General features: G+C 28.0%; 2 protein-coding genes across 3 annotated transcripts; one reads left to right on the top strand and one right to left on the bottom strand.

The window, feature by feature from the left end:
• Nucleotides 1-5634: 5634 nt before the first annotated feature.
• LOC126845650 (phospholipid phosphatase 3-like) lies at nucleotides 5635-22622 on the top strand. Of its 2 annotated transcripts, none has more exons than XM_050584440.1 (6): nucleotides 5635-5992; nucleotides 18904-19061; nucleotides 19160-19374; nucleotides 20344-20464; nucleotides 20550-20723; nucleotides 21745-22622. In XM_050584440.1, exons 1-6 carry the CDS (start codon nucleotides 5938-5940, stop codon nucleotides 21889-21891), a joined length of 870 nt encoding a protein of 289 aa, XP_050440397.1. In that variant the 5' UTR covers nucleotides 5635-5937; the 3' UTR covers nucleotides 21892-22622. The 2 variants fall into 2 exon arrangements, with proteins under 2 accessions (XP_050440397.1, XP_050440396.1); XM_050584439.1 differs by lacking the exon at nucleotides 5635-5992 and adding an exon at nucleotides 15632-15909.
• Nucleotides 22623-23242: 620 nt separating this feature from the next.
• LOC126845651 (60S ribosomal protein L29) lies at nucleotides 23243-24816 on the bottom strand. Its single transcript, XM_050584441.1, has 4 exons — nucleotides 24686-24816; nucleotides 23668-23728; nucleotides 23540-23604; nucleotides 23243-23470 (listed from the first exon to the last, which is right to left on the bottom strand). The coding sequence occupies exons 2-4, from the start codon at nucleotides 23702-23704 to the stop codon at nucleotides 23312-23314; spliced, it is 261 nt and encodes an 86-aa protein (XP_050440398.1). The 5' UTR covers nucleotides 23705-23728; nucleotides 24686-24816; the 3' UTR covers nucleotides 23243-23311.
• Nucleotides 24817-24894: the final 78 nt, after the last annotated feature.

Raw genomic sequence — 24894 nt, 5'->3', positions numbered from 1 at the left:
AGTCGTCAATGGGCAATAACAACTTATATTAATATAATCCATAATCCGTATTAATAACAACCACTATATTTGTAATTAAATTTAATTATAAGATGTTATGTACATAAAAGATAAAATGCAATTTTACCTATTAAAATAAAATTGTCTTATCATTATTTATTATAATGTATTTTAATAATCGATTGGATTCGAGATATTTCTAGAAATTTTAATCATTGTACAGGATGATATGATACTTATAAGTTTTAATTAAACTGAAGTAGCTCACATAATTTTAAACGATTTTTGGGTACGTTCAAATTGAAAAAATGCCATTTATTATATTACTCGATCTTGCTATTTAGAATTTACTAATTTATTATTTTATTATACAAGTACAGATGATATTTTAATAATATTAAATAGAATAATTATTTTTTAAAAAAAAGTTAGAGCAAGTTTACAACACATGTATTAAACCGCTTAGCATAATACAAATTAGTCCAGACATTTTAAATAATCAACTTACAATAAAATGGTAATAGTAGTATTATTAGTTGTAATTATTTAATCTAATAAGTTTTAAACGTTATATTTTGGTTTTACAATAAGCATCTGGACTATGTGCTAAATGTCTGGTAGATTAACCTAGTACGGTATTAATTGATATTAGATTCTCAAGAGGGTTAATAAATAATAGTTTTATTGGGTCCCTAAAAATATTTCATAATATATCAAGTTACAGGTAGAATAGCAAACATTTAAAGTCACATGAATATAGTTTTGAGTTAACAGAAAGGCTAATTAATTAGCATTTTAGTATTATAATATGCTAATTGTTTTTTAAATTTATTTTTTGTGCTTTTACTGCTATAAAAGCCTCTTATTTTGTTATGTCTCGACAAAAAATAAATTATTGTGTTAATACTGCTATGGCCCTAGAATTATATGAAAGTAGTCAAGTATTTTCTAACGTATTAAGATAGAAAGCCGAGAGAAATATACCTTTTATTTTTGGGAAACGCTGTAAAATGTAATTTGGGTAAACCGTTTAATGTTTTATCAATAACTCGTCATGTAGGTCGTTGAAAATTATTGTCCTGTGTTCATAAAAGTATTATACAAAATAGTTACGTTATAAAATCAATGCATAAGCCATAGGGGTTATACGTGAGTACGTTTCTTTATGGGTATCAAACATGAACAAGATTTGAAACAGATATATTATGGTATGGGTTTACATGTCAGTGTCAACAACTAAATAAATAAATAAATATGTATATATAAATTATAGCTTATAAAAGCAACGAAAGACAATGAAATTACGTTTGTGTTGCAAAATTTAAACTCGCCGACCCTGGTAAAAGAAATGTAATTTATGTATTAAATTATATAATAAATTAATAAATATATTATTCGTTTCAATAGGTATAGATTTGAGTATTTTACTTTTAATACATTATTACTAATTTTAACTAATATAACCTATTACTTAACTGGAATAAAACTGTATTAAATATAACTTAATATCAACTTCAAAATATCAGAGAAATTAATTGTTTATTTTATTTGTTACAAAGGCGCTTTTAATAATTACTTGCGATTAAAAGATTTTAAATGATTAGGTTCAAAGAATAATGTATAAATATATTTAATTTTTACAGATTTTGTGTTGTTTATTACTTGCGGTGGTACTCGTTTCATCGCTTCCAATTGACTCGGATCCGACAGACCCCAGGAAAAGAGACGATATTCCTTCCATAGGAGATCCGGACAACTTCTTGATGTTAAAATTATTAAAGTTAAAGTTACTTAAATTCGGGCTTTTAGGTTAAATCATATGTTTAAATAACACAACTCATCATTAAGTGCAATTCATAATTACTGACTGAATTATATTTCCCTCAATACGTTTAATTTTGTGTTACTTAATAGTTAGAACTGTATTTAAAAATTATATTTTACATTATATTCATTGTCTCATTTTAATTTATTATTATCATCATCATGTTAGCTTAATTATTATTACAATTTATTTATTTTTTAGTTAATGTTTAAATAGTATGCTGGGATTTAAAATATTAACTAACAAACGTTGTTAAGTTTACCTTCAAACATTTATGTACTTATTTAATAATAATAATGTTATAAATACAATTTAATTTACACCTAATAAGTGTTACGTGAAAATAAAAACCAGTATTGTACTTGTAATTTTATTTTTAATTAAGTAACATTTTGAAAAAATAAACACTTTAAGTCAGTATCTTGGAATCGAAAAACCTACTGTCTACCGAGTACTAATTACAATTTTTGGTTATAAAAACTAAGTATATTGTTAAATTAATCCGTTTTATTGAGCGTATTGTGAAAAATGTCTACAGACATATTATTATCACGACATACGCCCAAAAATATAATTTATAACAAAAATGTTTCTGATCAACATCTAACTATTCAGTCATAATCTATTAAAATTATTTCTATTAGTCTTAAAATAAAACGAAGTTCACATTTTAATCAAGTAAATAGTTTTATCTTATCACCAATGTTATTAAAAACCGGTCCGACCTAGTACAAAGGTTATTAGTAACTGTCCAATGTGTAATTTCAAGGATTTAATGTGACCCGATTGTTTATTTTATTAAGCAACTTGAGATCGCTTCATACCCACAAATGTCCAAACAAGTGACAGCCATTTATTTCATTAAATTTTTAATTAAAAAATGTATGTACAAACGTTTGAATGCTAAATTATACATTTTATTTTTCTCTCAACTACAATAAACTCTTTAAGTTTAAACTCTAGTAATACATATTTGAAATAGTAGTCAAGTGTTTTTTTACTAGATGTCAGGGCGTGTTCAAACTACAGTGAGTTTTAAAATATCAACCGTTGTTATAATATTGTAGTATTCGTTCTTCGCTTAATATTCTAACTTAATGACTACATTATAAATGAATCAGTTTTTCATGATATTGTAATATAAAAACGGCAATGGCATTCTTAATGAGATTCATATGCTTCTTATATTTTTCTAGTATCATGTTATTATACTATTTACCCAGTACAAAATATATAATATGGTACAATACCATATACGGATATACCTACAATTTAATTGCAAATTAATGCAAACGTAAAACGCAGTCATTGGCTCAATTAGCACTATAAGCACCCAATATTCAAGTCACTAGCTATTAGGATTAATATGCATGTCAAGTAGGACTGTAACCTGGGTCAAGGAACACTATAGATATTATGGTTGTCATTCACACTAATTATTACCCTACTACTTTCTCTACTGCTGACTGCTACTATAGATATACTGTTAAAATACCAGAATTAAAAATAGTAATAATTAATAATGAACTTGTCCTAGTAAATAACATGCGTATTAAGTTTCAAATTTTAATCAATATTGTCAAGAACACTTGTTCTTATTAGGTCTAAAATTAAAAAAAAATTATAACAAGTTATGCATAGTAAATACATAAAAAAATGCAGTGAACGGTGAACAGTTAAAATAGGTAGTTAAAATTATTAATAATTTTATTATTAGAAATCATCAATAAGAATTGTCACAATAACTTAAAACGATATAATGATCTACGTGATTTTTACTTTTCAGTTTATTAACAAAATACAAATAATAAATAACAAATACAAAGTACGTATAAGTAATAGATGAAAATTGTATTAACCATTGTATATTATTTAACATTTGTTCGTTATTTTAGTATCGTGAAACTAACTAGATTTTACTCACCAGTTGTACTTATGACTCAAATGTACAGTGTACTATACAAATATTACCTTTATTAAAATTTACTGGAAAAAAAATGCTGTCAATAATTTGTATGTAGTTTTTTATTATTAATATGACACGATATTTTAATCGCTTACCTAAAAACCTTGAACAAAGATAATAAATATTAATATTAATGTATTAATAAAACAGGATTTGTTTTCGAGAGGGCTTTAAATGTTAAGGCAATAATCAGCACATGCATAAGCGTGCGCAGGATTAAATCATAACGTATATGCAATCAATTAAAATGAGCATTATATAACAATAATTTGGCTTTTGTCATTAAAGAGGGGTAAAAAGTATTTATCATACTATATTCAAAAAATCTATTTAACTAAAATAAATCCAGAAACATAAAAGCGTCCTTCATTAGATAACGTGAGACGCTTAGATGATCATTGTTATTTGTTCATGAAAGAGATAAACTTTCATTCACTAAAAAATATATAGGAGAGTTATAAGACTTTTCTACTTATCTTTTGTTTACACCACTTAACTTGTTGCCCTAAACAATTATTTGATTGTTTAGTTTATTATTTAAATATTTTAGTAAACAAGTTTAAAAGTGGAAGAATTATTTACAATTTTTAACTTCTTCACCTTACATGTTATTATTGTATTTAAAGAGTCAAGTTGGGTAAATTTAACAGGGGTAATTATAAACGAGGCTGGCGTTTTTTAAATATTAAGTAATAATGCCATAAAATATAATTATTGTATTAAGAAACATATTTTATTTTATAATATAATATATTGATAACAGTATTATCAAGATGTTACGTACCATCTATACAAAAATTTAAAATTTATGGTGTTTTGAAAAAAAAATTAACAAAGCCATCATAGAAATAAAAACTTTTATATCATTCTCGAAAAATCACGAAAACTGATGTTGGGCTTCTTCAGACCCATATATTACCGATTTTTTTCTAAAAAGCCAAAGGTTAAGTCAAACATTTCTATTGTTTTTAAATGCAAATTACCATTATTATTTATTAAAAAATTGCTACATCAAACTTGAATGTAAAATTTAATGTATTTACTCGAATTTCTTAAAAACACTCTATTTACTTACAATTAGGAGTTAAGACATAGAAGTTAATGAATTTTGTACATTACATATTGTAATTACATTCTAAAGAATCTATATACAATATATTTTATTTTACATATTCCGAAGAAATTGTTTTAATATTTACTCAATTGTATATTTTGAATGTTGTTTAAATTGTGTGTATGTAAAGTAATAAAAGAAAAAAATTTTTTTTTACAAATTTAGGAAATAGAGTTAGATAATAAATAATAGTAGTTATGACAATGATAAATATTGTAATCTTCGTACTGTACAATAAAATAATAAAATCGTATTGTGTGTTCAAATAATAATATATTATTTAGCGCAATATATCGATTGTTTTAAGCACACAAACACCGAAGAATACCTACTTTTAATATTATTTTCGGTATGGTTAATGGCCCATACATCTATATTATCTAGGTTTTCGTATTAATAGTAATTAATAGTAATTAAAAATTAAAAGGTAGATACATACCTACCTTTTATACTTACTTTTGAACTTTCCACACCTAACCGTTTGAACACTGGATTTGTTGAGTAAATCTCACAGTGAAAACAATAACGTGGTTAATATTTTTTTAGATTGATTAGCGCTTGTGTGTGTTAAAAATAATGGATACAATAAAAATGTGTGCGAATGTGTGTGTGTGTGTGGTGTGTGTAATACACTTTATACACCACAGGACGATAACGAAATGGTTCACGTCATTACTGTGGGACGTACACTATATTGTAACGTAATAGCATGGGCCATTCAGTGGGGAACCATTGGGTCGGAATGTCCGTTGTAGACACATAAAAAACAAACCGCTGTCACGTGTGCTTAAAGTTCAACTTTTATAAAAAAAAAAAAATAATATCATACACCGATAATAATAATATATTTTTTATTTGCGTAACGCGTAATTCCAATAATTGAAAATGAAATAATTTTAATTTGTTTTTTTTTATAATAATATCAGTGGAGTTGATTTACTCATAATTTTACATATTATAAACCGACGTTGTCGTCTGTTGTTATATTTAATCGCTCTGGAAAGATTTTATTGGTAATTCCCGAGAAATAAAATGATTAAACAAAAAAGTTGGATTATATTCCTCGATTTTATGCTACTACTCTTGGGTAAGTGTCATTACTATATTCTCTATTGTTTTTTCGATTATAAAACGTATTATGACAAATCGCGTACAGATTTATTTACCAGAGATAGTGTTCATTTATATCATCTTTTTTGTGTTTAAACTGATTGAATACAAAAACCTCGAGGTAACATTTTCGAAAATACATTTTTGAATTTGAGAACATGACGGATTTTCTTAATCGAGCTTAAAAATATAATTTAATAACATTATTATTATCACGTTGCGTTAACGTTAGACAATTTCTGCGAAAAACTACAAATATTACTAAACACTAATATTATCTTTAGACTTTAACATTAAAATAAGTGTACATCGTATCTCGTAGTTATCGCAAGATTCTTTTGACCCTTGCGTTATTTCAAAAAGCATACTTTTCTGTTAAAGGTTATACCTATAGAGTATAGGTATTATTATATTAATTAATTGTTTAGCAGTTTTTCCTTTCCAAAGATGTATTGACCGTGAAATGCTTTGTCGAATTTACCGAGTTCATGAATAATAAAAATAATAAACGCCCAGGTAAAACTTAAACGATTGATTTATGTACACACATTACGCTTTAAGATAAATTTATATTATGTATTATATATACACTTGTGTATAAACTATATACATACAGTATAACCGTTAATTTTGTATGAAGCGCGCTTGCTCTATTGTTAAACTCTTCATGTTTATAATTGCAGGGACACAATTAATCGTTCATTATCGATGTATATTTATATAACCTTATAATATATATTTTAAACACATCCGTCTATACTTCATAACGATTACCGATAAAATATTTGTTAATAAAATAAATAAATAATAAATTATTAACAATTATTATTATAATTATAATAAAAAATTGTCGGAAAAAGTTATGAAAAAAATGTTAAGCAAAAAAAATTAAAACTATTAAAGCTCAATTGATTTTGAATACAATAAAAAATACACGTAGAAACCATAAAAGTTATGTTTGACACGCGTGATCGAGTAATTACTCGAATGGGGAGAGCGTGCATGTTTACCATTAACCGTTTGTTACAATTTAAAAAATAATAACTAATACCTAGGTAAAGCACACAATTTACAAAATAATAACTTATAAGTAAGCAACACAAACGTTTTAACATTTTTTTTTAAGAACGGGGCGTGACTAGAGTATTACATGTAGAACCCGTAATTTATGTTAATATACATACACTGCGAGTAGCAATTTTGAAAAAAAAATTGTTTACCTGAATTTGTTTTTAACAAATTAAAAATTGGACCCGTAACTATATGATATTTTAGTGATTAGTCCGTATTCTGTATACCTTTGAAATCATAAAAATACAAATTGAATGAGACGAGTGAAATTTGTATTATTTCCAAATAACATTATAATAAAGTCCCAATCGTTATTTCTAGGAATTTATGCTCGATTTATAGTGATTCTTCCACTACAGTCGCGGTAGTTTTGATATTGTCTAATCAGCAAATTATTTTAATTTTTTTTTAATAATAAAATGTGACTTGTCTTCTGGTATACATGACTAATCGTTTGAACAAATACAATCAAACAAAAATGTTTAACAAAAAGTTATACTTATGTCGGAAAATGCCAAAAAAAAAAGTTAGCGGGAGGTTTGTAGGCCAAGACTAAAAGGGCAACAACCTTTAAAGCGCAGGAAAACGATGTAGTGTTGTATTGATTGGGTTAATAAAATAAAAAAAAGTAGAAGAATGAAGCAAAGTCGTAATTTATTTATTTGTTACATTGGCCAAGTGCCAGCAAATAATACCTACAATAAGTTTTAATAATAATTATTCAAACTACAGTAGTAACAAAACTCAAAAGTACGAGCTCGGTCAAGTTGGAATAGTTTTTTTTTTTAAACGTGGGTACCTATGGAAATTGCATTATTTCAAATTATTGATTCTACTCTCGAGTCAAAGATAAGAGTTAAGATTTTTTAATTGTACTTTCATACCGTTGAGACTTTTTAAAACTATATAATATTTAAAATAAATGACCTATGTACTTATGATTTTAATTAGGAAATAGTGTTTTTATCACTGATAATACCTGAATATATTGAATAATAATGAAGGTCCTCAGAAAATACGACTCTTAGAAAATTTTCCTCTTTTTATATTAAGAAACGTATGCCCTTACATAACCGGAGACGGTGTCTGCTATAAAAGGTTAAATAAATTAAATTTTTAAAGAAACAATGAAACAATGAATAAGGAAAAAATATACGGCGGTATAAAATGTACGAGTTGAATAAAAACTCCCTTAATCACACGCTTCTCTCCTCACTCTGTCCGCTGCATAGGGCAACCGCCTAAAATGGAAACCGAAAATTAAAACATAAATGGGTGCATCGTGCATGATATAATATATCGTACCTACAAATATGTATAACAGTGATGTAGGTCGTCATCGACGACGTCAACCATGTACTTCCTGCGTTTTTTTTTAATATAATAATTATTATTGCACGTGATATACATATATTAATATTATCGTAAACGAAACACTTGTAACCAGTGACGTACCCAATGCTTAATAGATGGGTCTGACGTCACAAAAAGGATGTAAGTCGTGAGGTGTAACCGTACGATAAGTCGGCCCTACCGCACGACACACGTAGACCGCGAGCCCGCCCCTTGCCTTTATTACGGCGGCGATAATTGACCGTGATGGTATTAACAAAGTCTATCCTAACAAAATATAATATTATACTATTATCGTCATAGTAAAACGCGGGATCGACCGGATGCGATCGTAATCGCGTTCATGAACTATTATTTTTATTATTATTATCCGCGAACACTAATCTAATGCATTCGAGTACAAGTTTAAGGTCGGGGTTCGCACAGTCAATTAAATTGTCCGTGCTTTTGGACGAACGCTTGAAAATTCACAGCTGTTAGTACAACCGATATAAATATATGTATTTTTTTCAACATATCCCATATCTACATGCAAGTTAGAAACACCGGGAGCACGTGAAGGAAATTTACCAACAGCACACACGTGATGTAAACCGAGCTCTCGATGCGTAAACGGTCTCACGTGTAAGTATAACATGCCGCGTTTTGCGAGGCAACGATTTCCATAAAACGCGTAAATGGGTTTTGGAGACGTGCAAATGGTTTTTTGAGAGGAGGGGTTCCGCCTTCCGGGACACCAAATGGGCTGTCGAAAACCAAAATATAACAAGACACACGAATAATTCCCAGACGGTGGATGTGTGTGTATACATAATATTATGGACGTACGGAACACGCGATATTAAATGTTGTTTTCCATTTTTCATTCTGTCTCTCTTTCACTTGCCTTGAAAAAAATGTTCAGCCACATCACCCTCTCACTACCAACTGATTTGGGTTACATAATATTATCTACGCCCGATGGCTAATATACCCAAAACAATCAAATAATATGTCACAGCCGATAAGTTTTCAACAAGAGATAAATTGAAATGTTGTTAATTTTTTCCAAAACCCATTTGCATTTACACTTGTCCATTAATTTCAATATCCCACTTATCTGACTTAACGATTTTTAAATGATATTTTCCTAAAAATAAAATTGGCTTGTTGGTAAACATTTTGTTTCTTCATGTTCGTCATTATAAATTTTAAAAGGACCACGACTTACCCATTAGCTTTATAAAACGATCTTTGAACAATTATAAATTTGGCCTCTATTAATGTGAAACCATTAATATATTTTAGCACTCGTACAAGTATGGCTCTGTATGTGGCATTATTATTGTAAGAACAATTAATCATTGAGCAAGGCTTACAATTAGTCATCAATTAAAAATAATTATCTATTGTGTAACACGTTATGTTGTCAAAAGATGTCACTGACGCCGGTGCTACGCTCGAAATACCTTTTCCTAAGATTTTTCATTAACAAAAAATAAAGTTGTCTTTAGAGGACTCGATAATTGTACGAAAAATAAAAATAAATTCATTTTTTTCATTTTACTCTAATGGCATCAATAACAATGGTTATAACTTATAAAGTATTAACATACAATTACTTTAAAATATTCCACATTGTTGTAATAATGTCATTCGTAGATGAATAATAGTGGAAAATATAATTTTTGCCACGAAAATGTTCACGATTGCATAAGTCGGTCACGGCGTGGCGTGTGTAATTACAAAATATATCCAAAAGTTTATTTTTCCATACGTTTTTAAATATTCAAACTGCGTATTTCACAATGCGTGCTAAGATATTAATCATAAAAAAAATATTTCAGGATATTTATTTAGTAGTATTTTTAGTTTAATTAATTGTCATTTAAAAAAACAGAATCGCTAGAAAGTAGTACAGTTCCTTAATATACAAAGCGTTTCTCGCTATTATGATTAAAATATAATTAATATAATTATGTATTTAAATTTGTTTTTTTCTCATTAAAAAAATTCCAAATATTCAACAGGGGTTTTTATTTATTTACTAGACATTGTGTTTGAATCATGTTGTTATCTTAAAGAATATTACAAAACCATAATCATAGCAATGAGAAAGCAATTCTTCAGTTTGTTATACTATTGACCGTAACATTTTTCTGTTCGGTACACCGTACATATTTTTCATAAGTTTCATATACCCTTCTAAAGCCATATTCATTCACATAATAGTTACAGCAACAATAGTGTTGGGAAAAATTACCTACTGGAGTGCAGTCATGCCTATAAAGTACCACAATTCACAGTGAAAATAATAGTATGTTTTGTATGTATTTTCAAAGCATCCTTCAGCTACGGCTTTAAAGCTATGCCTGTGTTAAATTACGCAATGAGTATATTTATGACATTGAACCTTAAAAAAAAAAAGAGTTTTTTATTCAAGTCATGATGTTAATAATATGTAACGAGAATATTAATTGGTAATGACTAAGACAATATTAGATCCTAATACCTACTATAGTTATGTGTATACTGTACATATATATCGTTGCCTTCGATTGGTAGGTAATACACTAATAAAGCTTTAAAAAATAAATAAATTTGAGGGTCCGGTGAAATAACCAGGTATCTACATTTTTATTAAAAATTGTTTTTTCATCGAAAAATGTTTATGGAAAAATGATTTACATTTTCTATGTAAACATTTACTGTATATCTAACAGTAAAAATGTTCTATTAAAAAGTTATTGCAAAACATATGTTGTCCCACCAATAGAGGAAAATGAAACAATGGATTTTGTTTTGGACGTCCTGAATAATTTAAAAAATTGAAAATACCTGGTTATCGAACTGGGCCCCCTTTATTGAACTTGAACTTGAACATAAAATATTTGATTGAGTAAATGTATTTCTGTAAATAAATAATAAATACTTAATTTGATAGTGGGTTTACTTAAATGGCACATTCCATTGAATAAATGTGGTTACCTAATATAGAAGTTTTTTTTATTTCTTATTACTTGTTTCTCCAAAACGAACAATGGTACGGTACGAAATAAGGCAGGAAAACAAATTGCCAACTAATTATATTAAGTCAAGGAAAAATTTACTGACGTAACGTGATATAAATTACTTCTTAACACAATTGATATTTTCTATTTGTTAGATGCGGAACCTAGTCCTTATAGCTATAACGTGTTGTATAACGTTATTATTTTTAGTCACTATCGTTGCCGAGTAACTTGAGAACCAACAAGGTAGAAATGTTTTAATTGATGATGGATATATAATGAGATTCCATAAGAAAAAACTGTGTGAACGGTGTGATTCGATAGCGTAGCACAATAAAAGAAACATGCTAATTTATTATTAAAAGTAATCGATAATAATTTGTCTTAATATTCATTAAGGTTATTTTATTATTTAATAACCTTATGCTCTCAGTTTTAAAATATGTGTCCAGTACAACCAAACCAGTGAAGATAATTTTGTGGTGATTTCGAATACCTAATTATTTTCTTTACTCATTAAAAAAATAGTACCTACGTTCAGTGACGTATTTAGGGGGGGGGGGGCTAGAGCCTAGAGGAGGTGGTCGCCCCGGGTGGCATCAGATTTTTACATAGTCCATCTTCTTTTAAATTTTCATCAAGTGTAATTGTCATTTAAATTTATTGTAGTACATTAAGTATGTAATCAGGGAATGTAGACTAACAAACTGAGAGCATTCACTTATTTTTCGTTGATACATAACCATAAATGAACTATTTAATTCTTTAGTCACTCTTATATTATAGATTCTAATATAGAAGAGTGTTTTTATCTAACGACTTAACATTTTTTTAATGGGAATTTTTGATTAAATATTCAATATTAACTAGTTCCACCAGAGATTACAAAAAGTGAATACATTAAAAACAAAAATGTAATAAATAAGTTAGAAAGCGCCAGGGTGGTCACCAGAAACTCCAGCGCGTTCGGTAGATGGAAAGTCAAATAATTTTTTTGTTTGTGGGGAGGGGGGAAATATTAACGCCGGGTGCCAAATTTCTGAATACGCCTCTACCAAAAAAACTTTATTTTAAATTTAAAACGGACTTGGTTTATCTTCATAATAACATTGTTTAACTAAGAATCCACTTGAGGAAAGTGGAAACTCTTAGAACAATCAATAAAGGTCGTTTTAATGGGATGCACTAGGTTCTCGAGGGTATTTCTATCGAAGGATTTTTACGCTTCTGTCCTCATAGTCATTAGTATTCTGTATTATATTAAAGATATCCATAAAAAACCACTATTTTATAAGAGTAAAACATCGTGTTCAGAAGAATTTTATATTTCTAACACATCCAGTACAGTCTATATACAGTTAATAAAATCGAAAAATCAACCGTTATGTTATTTTACATCTATGATCAACCACCATCATTATTATTATTATCGTCCATTTATTAATTTTTAAAAATAGCTATGCTCACAAGTAACTAGTTTTTAACATAGTACATAGCATCAGAAACCGCTTATTATATACTCAAAACAGAGTTGTGCATCATTAGATTAAAACGTTACTTAAATAATATAAGCTACATAACACATTATTCAAGTAAATTTATTCGAATCATTTTTAAATATGTTATTTAAATAGTTTTAAGTGTTTTTTTCATGTAACTACTTTTAAACATGTTTTCGTATGAATATAATATATACTACGTTTACAAAATATATAAAACCAGTATATAATTAAAAAAGAAAATAATTTTATTTGAATAAAGTGTTAAATAATTATTTTAACACATTTTAATTCGAAAAATTATTTGAATGAGAATTTGCATAACTCTGACTAAATACATAATACGTCAGACTGTATTAAAATCAAATTGTCTCATAAATATGTTATAATACACGCTTTAAAAAGTGTCTTTTTTTGTTCAGTTCAGTGACAATTGATAGTTTTTTACAACAGCTATAGATTGTATGTTTATTGTACATTAAAATTTTGTTTTAAAATTTAAGTTAGTTTGATGTTATTTAAATTTTAAATATGTACCAAATTCCACTCGAGAAATCATTTTAATGACTATAGTATAGACTATACTACTTATTCTAGAAAAATTGGCGTTTGATAAATATAATTAATAATTGATTAATGATTTGGAATTTGAATACCATAGCTCTAATTAGTTTAGGATAATGCTAATTTATAAAAAAAATTACAGTAAGTAAACAGAATTATAACTCGTTAGCTATGTTTTATAGAACATAAAACAGGTCCTTATTAGTAGTTAAATTTAATTATTAACAGTTATAGGAAGATTTAAATTATTATTATTATGGGGTCAATAAGCATTTTTATTAAATGGGTACGTAATATTAAAATCGAAAAAATCTACACTGATTGGCTGTATATAATATAATATAATATGTGTCTTTATAGAAACAATGCCAAGTTAAGGGTTAAAGTAGTAATGCTTTTATCAAAATTGAAATAAATAGTCAAATTATTTTTTATTAATATTATTGTTTTTTTTTTTTTTTTAATGGACAACTATTATTTTTTATTACCTACTGTAATTATTATTAAATATTATTATTGTTGTTGGTATTATTATTTCTGAGTTTTCGGCATTTATGTTATTAAGATCTTCGACAGTGATGTAAGATGAATCCATTAATAATTGTAATGCACGGTAGTATGGGTACTTGAATTATTCATTTTGTCTTTGATTAAAATTAGTTTTATGAACTTGGTATTGTTTTCTATTTTTTTTTTTTTTAGTCGCACATTATAATAGTTATTTTTTAAACTGTTCCTGCTCTCGGTACCTAATACGTGGTCGGATAAAACAAAATTGCACGCTATAACTATTTAAATTAACAAGCCGTATAATGAACTCGCTCGAAGGGTGACACCCAGTAATGGATAAAATGGCATTGACATTGACCCTCGGACAAAATGTCAATGTTAAACTCACGCACACGCATCCCATTACATGTGTGTTTTCTTCGGCGTTTAACTTTTACTGCCGCACTATGTGCAAATTAACGAACTGGGATTGTATGTATTTTCTATATTATTATATTACGGAATTAACTCGAATGAACACTACTCGAGCATAATGCTTAATTTAAAGATAATAGTAGCAATGGTCTATCTAAAATCAACGGAAGCTTCCAACCAATAACGAATTTAAGCAACATATTAGATTATACATTTTCTATAAGTGTGTAAAAACTTATCTAAATTATTATTGTTTCTTTTATGGTTACTTATACTTATATATAAAATATATTTAAAGATGATTTTAAAACGTTTTTAAGTACCAACATAGAAGGTTTGTAATTATTATCAAGGATTATTTCACTTGATCAGTAACAAAACACTCCAAAACGTGCTATTGTCAGTGTTAATTAAATAACAAAATGTAAGTGTTCTGAGGCACGGGTTAAAGTCAGAATTATTTTGACAAGAAATTATGGAAAGAACTCTTTTTATTTATTTGCAGTGGGTTGAAATACTGAGATCTTTAAAATTCATCCGAACCATTTTTAAGAACAGGTCTAAATTACTCAATTGATATATCAATCCACGAAAGTTTTAACGCATTCAGGTCTAAATTGTCTATATTATGTTAACATTTTCCAATGTCAAAATGTGTAGCTACTAAGTGCTTTTACCTATCGGTTAGTAGACATTTTAATGTTTCCGATTTCGTTTAAAAAGCTACAATTTATATTTTATTACCTTCATTAAACATAAATACTATTACCGCATTTACCATTATCGCAATGTTGTTTCGGGTTGGAAAACAATTACGGTTCAAAAAAAAAATAATAATAATAATAACAAACGAGGACTATCGACTTCGACGGATTCAGCCTTGGACGGCTTGTCAAATATGATTTTTTTTTTCACTCGTCTGATGTTATTTTACACCTAGTGTTAATACACAAAGCGTGTACACTATGACGACCTCATATGGGTTTATGTGTTTGTTATTTGTTCGGAAACACATAGCATATCAGTCTCGACTGTTCTATTATATAAATATAATATTATGCTAATAGATTTAATACGATATTTGCAATGTATCTTTTTTCATGAATACGCTAAATCTCACTAGAGACAATATATATTATGGACTTGGTAACTGGTGAGATGCAATAGGTACCTACGGCTCTATCTCAGACGGTTGTACGACCGTGTTTGCCAATGAGTAGACGTTGTACGCTGACAAACGACCAACGCGTTAAGTTTATATTGTTAAATCGCTTCGAACCGCCATCAATAATAATGTTATTCGTAAACTCGCATTTTATATTATTTTACTTTTAGTACTTATATTGTGTTGTTCGTTTCCGTGTGAAGCTAGATTGATAATACTATTATAAGTACCTACCTAACAATATATTTTATGGCACGCGTTAATTTCTCGTGGATTTGCCTAGAACTCGTCCGTTGTGCGTCTTCCGTCAAAATAAAGACTTACCTATGTAAGTACAGCGTCAATTATTACAAAAGTTTTTTTGTTTTCGATAAAACTTGATAACTATAGTCTGCTGTAACACGTATTGTAAATATTATGTGTATGTACGTTTGTGTTGTTGAACCGACCGGAACCAAATACCACCAGTAGTGTTACCAACATAATGATTTGAGACTAGATTGCGATTTTATACATACATAATTAATATATTATTAATTTAAATAGAGTTGAATACTTATATAAAAGCTGTAGGTACAATTTTATTTTTATTTAAATAGTATCTCTCTACGTTGTGCATGATACTATAATAAGTATCCGTTAGCTAATACATACCTTAATACTGGTAGGTATATTGATAATTGGTTTACCTAGCTATGTTTCACCTATTTTTTTATTTACTTTCACACAAATTAGACACGTATATTGGCGTGTGAGTTTATGTATAACATGTATTGATATAATATTTTAATGATTATATGAAATGTTCAAAAAATTTCCTTTGTGAAACATTTTTAATTTTAATCAAACAGTAATAATTTAATTTGTTTGTGTTTTTTTTTTAGTCAGAAGCCAGATTTAGGGTGGGGGGGGGACTTTTAAAACTTAAATGGTCTGTCAAATGGTAATGTATACATTTAATTCATTTTTTAAACCACCAATAATTTTTTGAATATTAGACTTGTCGATTTCTTTTTTTTTTTTATATAGCCTTTATTACAGACTTGTCGATAATCAGTTTTGTTGAGTCAGTACTTTAGAGTTTAAAATTAAGGACGGGATGAAGGTAGTATTATTTTTATCTGCACGCATTACTTAACCACATTCCCCCCTCCCGTCCTAAATTATATAAATTTTAGAAGTTACTACCCCCCTCTAAATCTGTCTTCTGGCTGAAGAAATAAAAAATAAAAAATGTTTATTGTTTGATAAAAATTTTAAATGTTTCACCTATGTAATTTGTATACAAATTTAGTAAATACCATCATTTTGTATATCTTATGTGTGTGTGTGTGTGCTATAATATTATTAATAAATTAATTTAAAAAATTATAAAGCGTTCCCCAGAATTTTCTTAACAAAATATGCGCAAGTCACAAAGGCGACGTATAGTATAAACTATAGACATAATTAAAATAAATAAAAACAACTCTGCATTTATTTGGCGCACATGATTAATATCGTACATAAAAATACCACAACCCAATAAGCTTTTTTCTTCGTAAATTTCATATGGCTTCACGAAGTTGCATAGAATTGACCTCGCGTTCATACATACATTATATAGGTATACCACTGTATAATCCAATTGAAAAAGTAGTCCTATAGTTTTTTTTTTTAGTGTTATTATAGTATTTTATATAGCACATTAATATCATATTAAAAATAAAATGTATTTATTAAGCAAATTTATCTATGGCGTAAAGTGTAAACTAAGAACTGCAAAGCTAGAAGAACCAGCATTAAAGCATTGCAGATAATTTTATGCCTAACCATATGTATTGCTCCAGTTACAGTAAAATATAGTCTTTAGTTAGGTACATGTAACGTTATGTCTACAAAACTTTGACTGCGCTAATGAGATAATATCATCATACTTTATACCGCTAAGATTTGTGCCTACTTATAGGTTGGATTTTATTTCCCAAACTTATTAATTTGTTTTTGAGTTATTACAATTATAGAGTTAGAATATGAATGATAAATTATAGTTTTATCGCCCAACAACAAAAAAATCTATACATAATATAATTCGATTTCATTAGATTAGAATGGAAAAAATTAAAAAAACAATCAAATTCTTACCTATGAGTAGTTTCTAAAAACACAGTCCATTAACTCGAATATCAAGTAATGATAACAGCCGATTAGTGAAAACACAGAAACAATATGTAAAAATATGTTAAATGCATACAGCCATTATTCATTTTGTAGCCAACTTTATAAGGGTGAGCATTTTAACTAAATTAAGAAAAACTGTACATTACCATTGACCAACAATAGTATTTCGAATTACAATTTTTCTATTTAAGTAAGATTTTAGGAAACTTAATTGTCTAAACAACTTTATACATTTGAAAGGTAATAACGTACTTAGTAGGATGATATCTGACCCTAGTAAAAAATTACTGTCATCTTAAATTAGAAAATTCAGAGAACATTTTCAAAATTAATTATGCGCCAGTTAGCTATCTTTATATATAATTTCATTCTATGACCCCCCCCCCCCTAATAAAATATTATTTAGTATTGTACGAATATAGATTAAATAATTCTCAATTATTCAAAGTTAATAATAGAGATTTATACTGTTATTAGAAAATGTTGTATACACCTATAGGCTATTTATTTCTTATAAATGAAGTGTTAACATCGAAATATATTAATTCCTATTATATTCTCAATAGATTAAATTATCTATAAAAATTTTTTATAGAATTGAATAAATGCCACCACAATGGTATCGCTGGTTGTCTATTATTGACTATTGCATAGCTTTATCTTGGCGGCTCTTGGCCTACTTTAGAGTTCCAGGCTTAAGCCTTTTTCTCTCTATGTTTTTGACTATTGATAACATTATATCCATCTTTTACTTAAAGTCATTTATATATTTAATGTTTGAAATCGTTGAAGTAAAACCTTTGTTTAATAATTAATAGCCATTAGGTAAGTGAATGGTACATTTTTGGTAAATTTCAATGGTTTTATTTTATTTATGATAATTTAATACCCACCTACCTTAAGGTTGTTAAAATTGTGACCCCTTTGTCAAAAGTGAATGCCATCCGGTTAATTAACTCATAAAAATTGAACTTAATTGCTGTCTTATTATAGTCAACTAGATGTTTATTTCAACGTATCCATATACTTAGTCAATGTTAGCGTCTTGCCCTTTTTGGTTAAGACTCTAATAATATATCTATCTGATTAACTAATTTAATGTTTAACTTTTGTATGATTTATAATATAATATAATTATTTATTTTTGTTTTTTTTGTTTTAGTTTTGATAGCCATGTGTTTAGTGGAATCGGGAAAGATACCGCATTTACAAAGCATAGGATTCTTTTGCGGTGATCCCAAAATCAGTTATAAATATAGAGGTGATACGGTTAAGCCACATGTTCTCATATTAGTAACGCTTGTCATTCCTTTTTTGACAGTACGTATATGTATATAATTTATAATAATCATAATGCGTAACATTTAAAATAAAACTATAGAAAACGGATGCTTATTTGAAACGTTTTCTTTTAATAGGTGGTAATTGCAGAATATTACATGAGAGATCAAAGGAAATTCGACTCCGGCCCGTACGAATGGCTTAAAGAATCGTTACGGTGGTACCGCCAATACATATTGGGATTGATATTCGTTTTCTTTATAACTGACGTGGGTAAAGTTTTGATTGGCGAGCCAAGACCACATTTCTTGGATACTTGCAGGCCTCTAGAAGCTGTTAACTGCACCAATAGGTAAGATCATTGAAATCTTTAACGATAAGATTAGTACCTACCTCACACAATACGCTCTTAAATTATTATATCCAAATAATGTTAAAATGTTATAAAAAAAAAAATGAGTAGGTAGGTTCTAAATGATAATAATTGAAAATTATAATAATATTTAGTATTAACACTTCATTACAACAATGGGATTACAAACGATTAGACTTGATTCAATTTGTTTTATGTTTCGAGTTTTGGTCGCTAGTAGTATATTTTTCTGAGTAAAATGTAAAACGCATTATCTTATTACATGGACGGATTTAGGGATGGGCACAGTGGCGTTAACCTCCGACCCCACTATATGTTAAAAGTCCCTCATAGTTTACACATTTTTTTTTTTATTATTTTTTTTTTTTATACTGGTAACCCACTCCCAAAAAATACTCAAGTCTTAAATCTGCCACACAGTATAAATGCATAATTCTTACTGATTTTTAACTAAAAATTTTACGTAACTAGTTTTTACTTTCTTTGAAAAAATAAGTTTCTCGGCTTTTTTTATGGTGTATGATTTGGTTTTTTTTTATACCGACTGGCTACTACTACAGTCAACTTACAGTCAACTCTATATGGTATACTATCTATACCCAATGGTAAATAAGTACCAGCAACAAAAATCGAACTAGGGTTGTCCCTGGGTATGTTAACGAAATGCAATATAGGATTAGGTTGTATATTTTATTTGTTATTGTTTAAATATTTATTAGTTGTTACTTTTGTGGTAAGTTAGTAACACACGTCTAGCATAGGCATAGTCCATAGACTTGGATAGATAATAGATTTATTTGTTTAAACACTAATTATTACCATACTGCCGGTCATTATGATTTCTTTAATAACGTAGCACAATAATACTGCCAATTGGATGAGTACGATTAGAATAATCTAATAAAACAACCCTCAATTAATACCCTGGAACTCTGGTTTACCTTTTAGTTATGTCGACCATTATGAATGCTCAAACAAGGTGGAAAGCATGTACATTGTAAGAGATGCCAGCAAATCTTTCCCGTCTGGTCACGCGTCTATATCAGTATACGGATCAATTTCTTTAGCCGTAAGTGTTTAGTACTTATGTACCTAATTTGAGCACACGCAAGATTATTTTTTTTTTTGACATTTGGAAATGATTTTTATTTTAGTGGTATTTGCAAAATAAATACAAAACCGGATCGCTGTTGTTGGTGCCAGTACTCCAAGCTGTATGCATGCTTTGGGCCATTTTTTGCTCGCTGACACGCATTACCGATCATAGGCATCATTGGTGGGATGTACTTGCTGGCTCTATTATCGGTATCTCAATAACCATGTACATTGTAAGTATTCATCGTGTTGTACGTACAAATTAAAACAATTATTTTTTTTCTTATAAAAATATATATACGATTGTATATTCATTGATATTATTAAATCATGTTACTTGAGATAATGGTGGAATTACGATGGCGATAGATTTAACGGTAATAGTAGAAAAGATAAAATATTTCAAATTTAAAAATTTGTTAAAAATCTTCCCTCGACTCATTTGTACCTAACAAAGTACTTAGTCACTAGACTTATCATAGGCGCAAATTCATTATTAAAATGGGACGAAAAGATTATTAAAAGGGAATAACAAATTTCTATAAATCGTACATTATTATCCCATACAGTTACAATTTTCAAGAGAACTATTAAAATATGTTGAATGTTTAATCTAAGTTCTCTTCCGATTTAATTATTAAGTCGTACTATTTTTTTAAATTCAGACTCGTGGAAATGTTCTAGATGATGATTTTTTTTTTTATTTATATTAATTAAAATCCTTAATATTTTTTACATTTTAAGTTTTTAGTAAAAATGTTTGATTATTATAATAGTAATAACTAACAAGTAAGAAAAAAAAACTCCATTATTACAAGTTATAATTAAGAAGAGCCCAGTAGTACCATTTATTATATGTATACTATTTATAATCAATGGCGGTACTCATTTTGTCCGGATAATAGCTCTTGACCCATCCATTGAGTCATAGATTCGAACAAAACGTCGACGCCCAGCAGTAAATATTTAGTCCTGTATACTAAAGAAATCCGAGTTTTGTGAATTATTAGTTCTTACTATTGTTAGTAGAACCTACGCACTTTAATATTATTAAAGTTCATTTTGAACTTAGTTATTTTTCTTTGTTACAACTCAAAGGCTTAACCTTAACATTTCCTCCGTTTTGGTGACCTTTTCCGATGCACTTATAAACCATAATAACTTTAGGATTCCGACCAACGATACTGTAATTTATTTTGATATTAATCGTACGTGTACATAAACTTATGCTGTTGTTTTATTTATTTTTTCCAGAACGGGTTATTCAATAGACGAACAAATAATGTTAGGTCTCCAACTGAGACTTCGTGGTCTAACGAGACAACTGCAGACAACGGATTCCTAACAGGAAGATTGATAAATGTCGTAACTGATGGTAAAAAACCGTCGTTAAACTTGTAAACTGGTAGAAATGTAAAATAGGCGTTACACATACAATATTATTATTATGCATAACATCATGATTTATGTTGTATAAAAATATATCATTTTTATGGTCCAAACCAAACCAGTCACAAAATATGTAGATTTTTTATTCGGTATTTTCATTGCGAATCTTCTTTTTTCAAGTAGATTATACCTAACCGTCTTGGTGACGAATAGCTAGTAATAAACAATATTTCGTGTAAAATACTCACTGTACGCGCACTTTAGTTTTAGGTACACCTAACGTTTTGTAAAATATAGTCGCCAATCAATGTTATCTCACTGTAAATTTATATCGGAAACCTATTATTGTTATTAATTTTAATTTTATACCATTTATACTTAAACATATTTTAAGACGTTAGACATTAGAATATATTATTATTATTTTCATCACCACTATTCACTGCAGGGTGTTGTGTTAATTATGTTGCCTACGCTAAACATAAACGGCGTGTCACGTCGTCGGCAACTGTTTATAAAACGTAAAACCCATGTATAATTAATGTTTTGTATTATTTTGTTTTCTTAGATGTATGGTAAACTAATTATAAATTATTATTAGCATTTTAGATTTGTTCAATTTTATTCATTTTTTAAAGTTGTTTTTACTGTTGCAAATGTATTAATTAAAAGATCGTCGAGTATTTTTATTTTATACTATTGTCTATTATTAGTAATAAATTGTTATTGTGTGCTCCCAATTATTATTGTGGTATGAATGTTTTACTTTTACAGTCGCAAACTCGCTCCCGTTCTTTTACTGTTCACATAAAAACGTTTAACCAAAAAAAAAAAAACACCGTTTTTAAGCGTTCAACTGATTAGGTACTCCCCATATTATATCGACCAGTCAGTTAGTTTTATCAACAGGACAACTACATCAAATTTCTACTGTGATCAGTTATCATTAATCATAATTTATTAACTTAACTGTTTGGTAGCAAGAAAAATTGTTTAGGTCATCGCTACTATTAAATCAGTTTAGCTTTAGAAAAATATATCCAATTACTAAAATGTTATTTTTGGTTTTGCAAGAAATAAAAAATTTAAGATTTTATTAAAATTGTGGTTTCTTTGACCAGTAAATTAGTGTTACCAAAAATATTTTAATGATAACATTAACATGTTGCATTAATCATGTCCTGCATGATGATATATGTATAAAGTTATAATATTGTTCATAGTAAGTTTCAATTATGTTAATAGAATTATTATAAGCCATTTTTTCTGGTTATAAGTCATAGCTTTCTATTTTAACTCTGATATACATTGTTCTAATAAAATAAAATACTTAGAAAGGTTACTGAGAAAAGATAAACACAGCTTTTGGATGTTTAAGTTTAATAAAATTGTTTGTAAATTACACCGGTGTCATGAAATCTTAAGGTCAAAATCATTTTTTGGATGCAGCCTTCTTACTCTTGATTTCAGCAAACTTCGCTAATAAAGCTGTTTTCTTTTCTCTTCGCTCATTAGCCCTTGCAATCTGTTCTTCAGTAGGCAGGTTACCCTTTAAAGCATACTTTTGATTTCTCAAGAACTTTTGGCATACCTATTATCATACAATAACATTTTTATCATTAACTATAATATTATATGTACTAAAATATCCACAACTTACTCCGCGACGAGATTCGTGTCTATACTTCTTAGGCCTTTTAATACCATTTCGGTGGTCCTTACGGTCTAAAAAAATTAAAAATATTCAATTAATTAATGTTAACATAACTTAAAAACACAACTACATACTTTGGTTGTGGTTTGTGTGATTTTTAGACTTTGCCATAATTGGTATATATCAAACAATTTTCTGTAAATCATAATTGTTATTTCAATGATAACATATAACAATACATGAGTAATAAATAAGGGTTAGTGTAAATCTAAAAGTATCTACAATCATGTAAGCTAGTAATACTACTATCATTTAGAACAAAAAGTTAACTTCAAATAAAATAAGTCAAATTTTTAGAAAAAAATGTAATTTATCAGCTACCATTTTACAGGAGCAAAATTATAAATTTCCATTTAAATTTAACTGCATGTACTACTAAAACTTAAGTCATTAACAACACTCAAAAATAATCGTACCTATTGATAAATTTTAATTACGAAGCCTTATACGAATCATGTAATTAACAGAAATAAGTTTTTTAACAATCCATGTTTGTGAAAAACTACCAGAATACTTTTAAATGGAAGAGAATATGTTTCAACGAGATAGTCTTAACAGCCATAAACAAAAATCAAAATACTTTTATCAATGATAGGTCAATATGAATTATTATTAGTTAAAAAAATATGGTATACATAATAAACATAAAATTAAACAAAGAGTAAGTCAATAACCAGGCTCCATACGAGATGAATAATTATTTATCAGAACATTAATGAATAATAAATAAAATTAATATTGGCCACTATTACCATATAGGCTAAACTAAAATTATACAGCCTAATTAAATATGAACTGCTGTCTTACATTTAGTGGTTCTTTTGAAATTATAATATTCATTTTAAAATGTGGATCGACATAAGATCGAAATTGTTGACTAAAGAATTTTTAACTATCCATGTCTACAGCATACTTGATTTTAACAAAAAAATTAAGATAACCTAATAAAAAAAAATATAGACCATGTGACATGCAGATACTTATGGATACGGGTTGATTTTTTGCAAAACGACCGTAGGCAATTTTACCAAGTATTTCTTATGACAAATAGAAATAAAGCATAATTAATGTAAGTATGAATAAATAAGTTACCTTAAACACGAGTGTCACAAAAAACGACGTGAAGAATATATTACGACGAACGTTAATGAAGTATGAACCATCAAATATCAAGTACACACTACACTGTACACATTGCATTTTACGGTAACGCCATTAATATTATACCGTGGTTACGACCATTGATAATAAAGATTTGTCAAGGAGAATAGAAACTATCACAGTCCTGGATAAAATTTTTT

This window comes from Adelges cooleyi, unplaced genomic scaffold (genome assembly GCF_023614345.1).
Source record: "Adelges cooleyi isolate 19-005CV unplaced genomic scaffold, UGA_ACOO_1.1 ACOO_flye_CR_arks_rails_tigmint_CR_PRNA_8, whole genome shotgun sequence".
NCBI lineage: Eukaryota > Metazoa > Arthropoda > Insecta > Hemiptera > Adelgidae > Adelges > Adelges cooleyi.
This window is presented reverse-complemented; position numbering and strand designations above follow the sequence as displayed.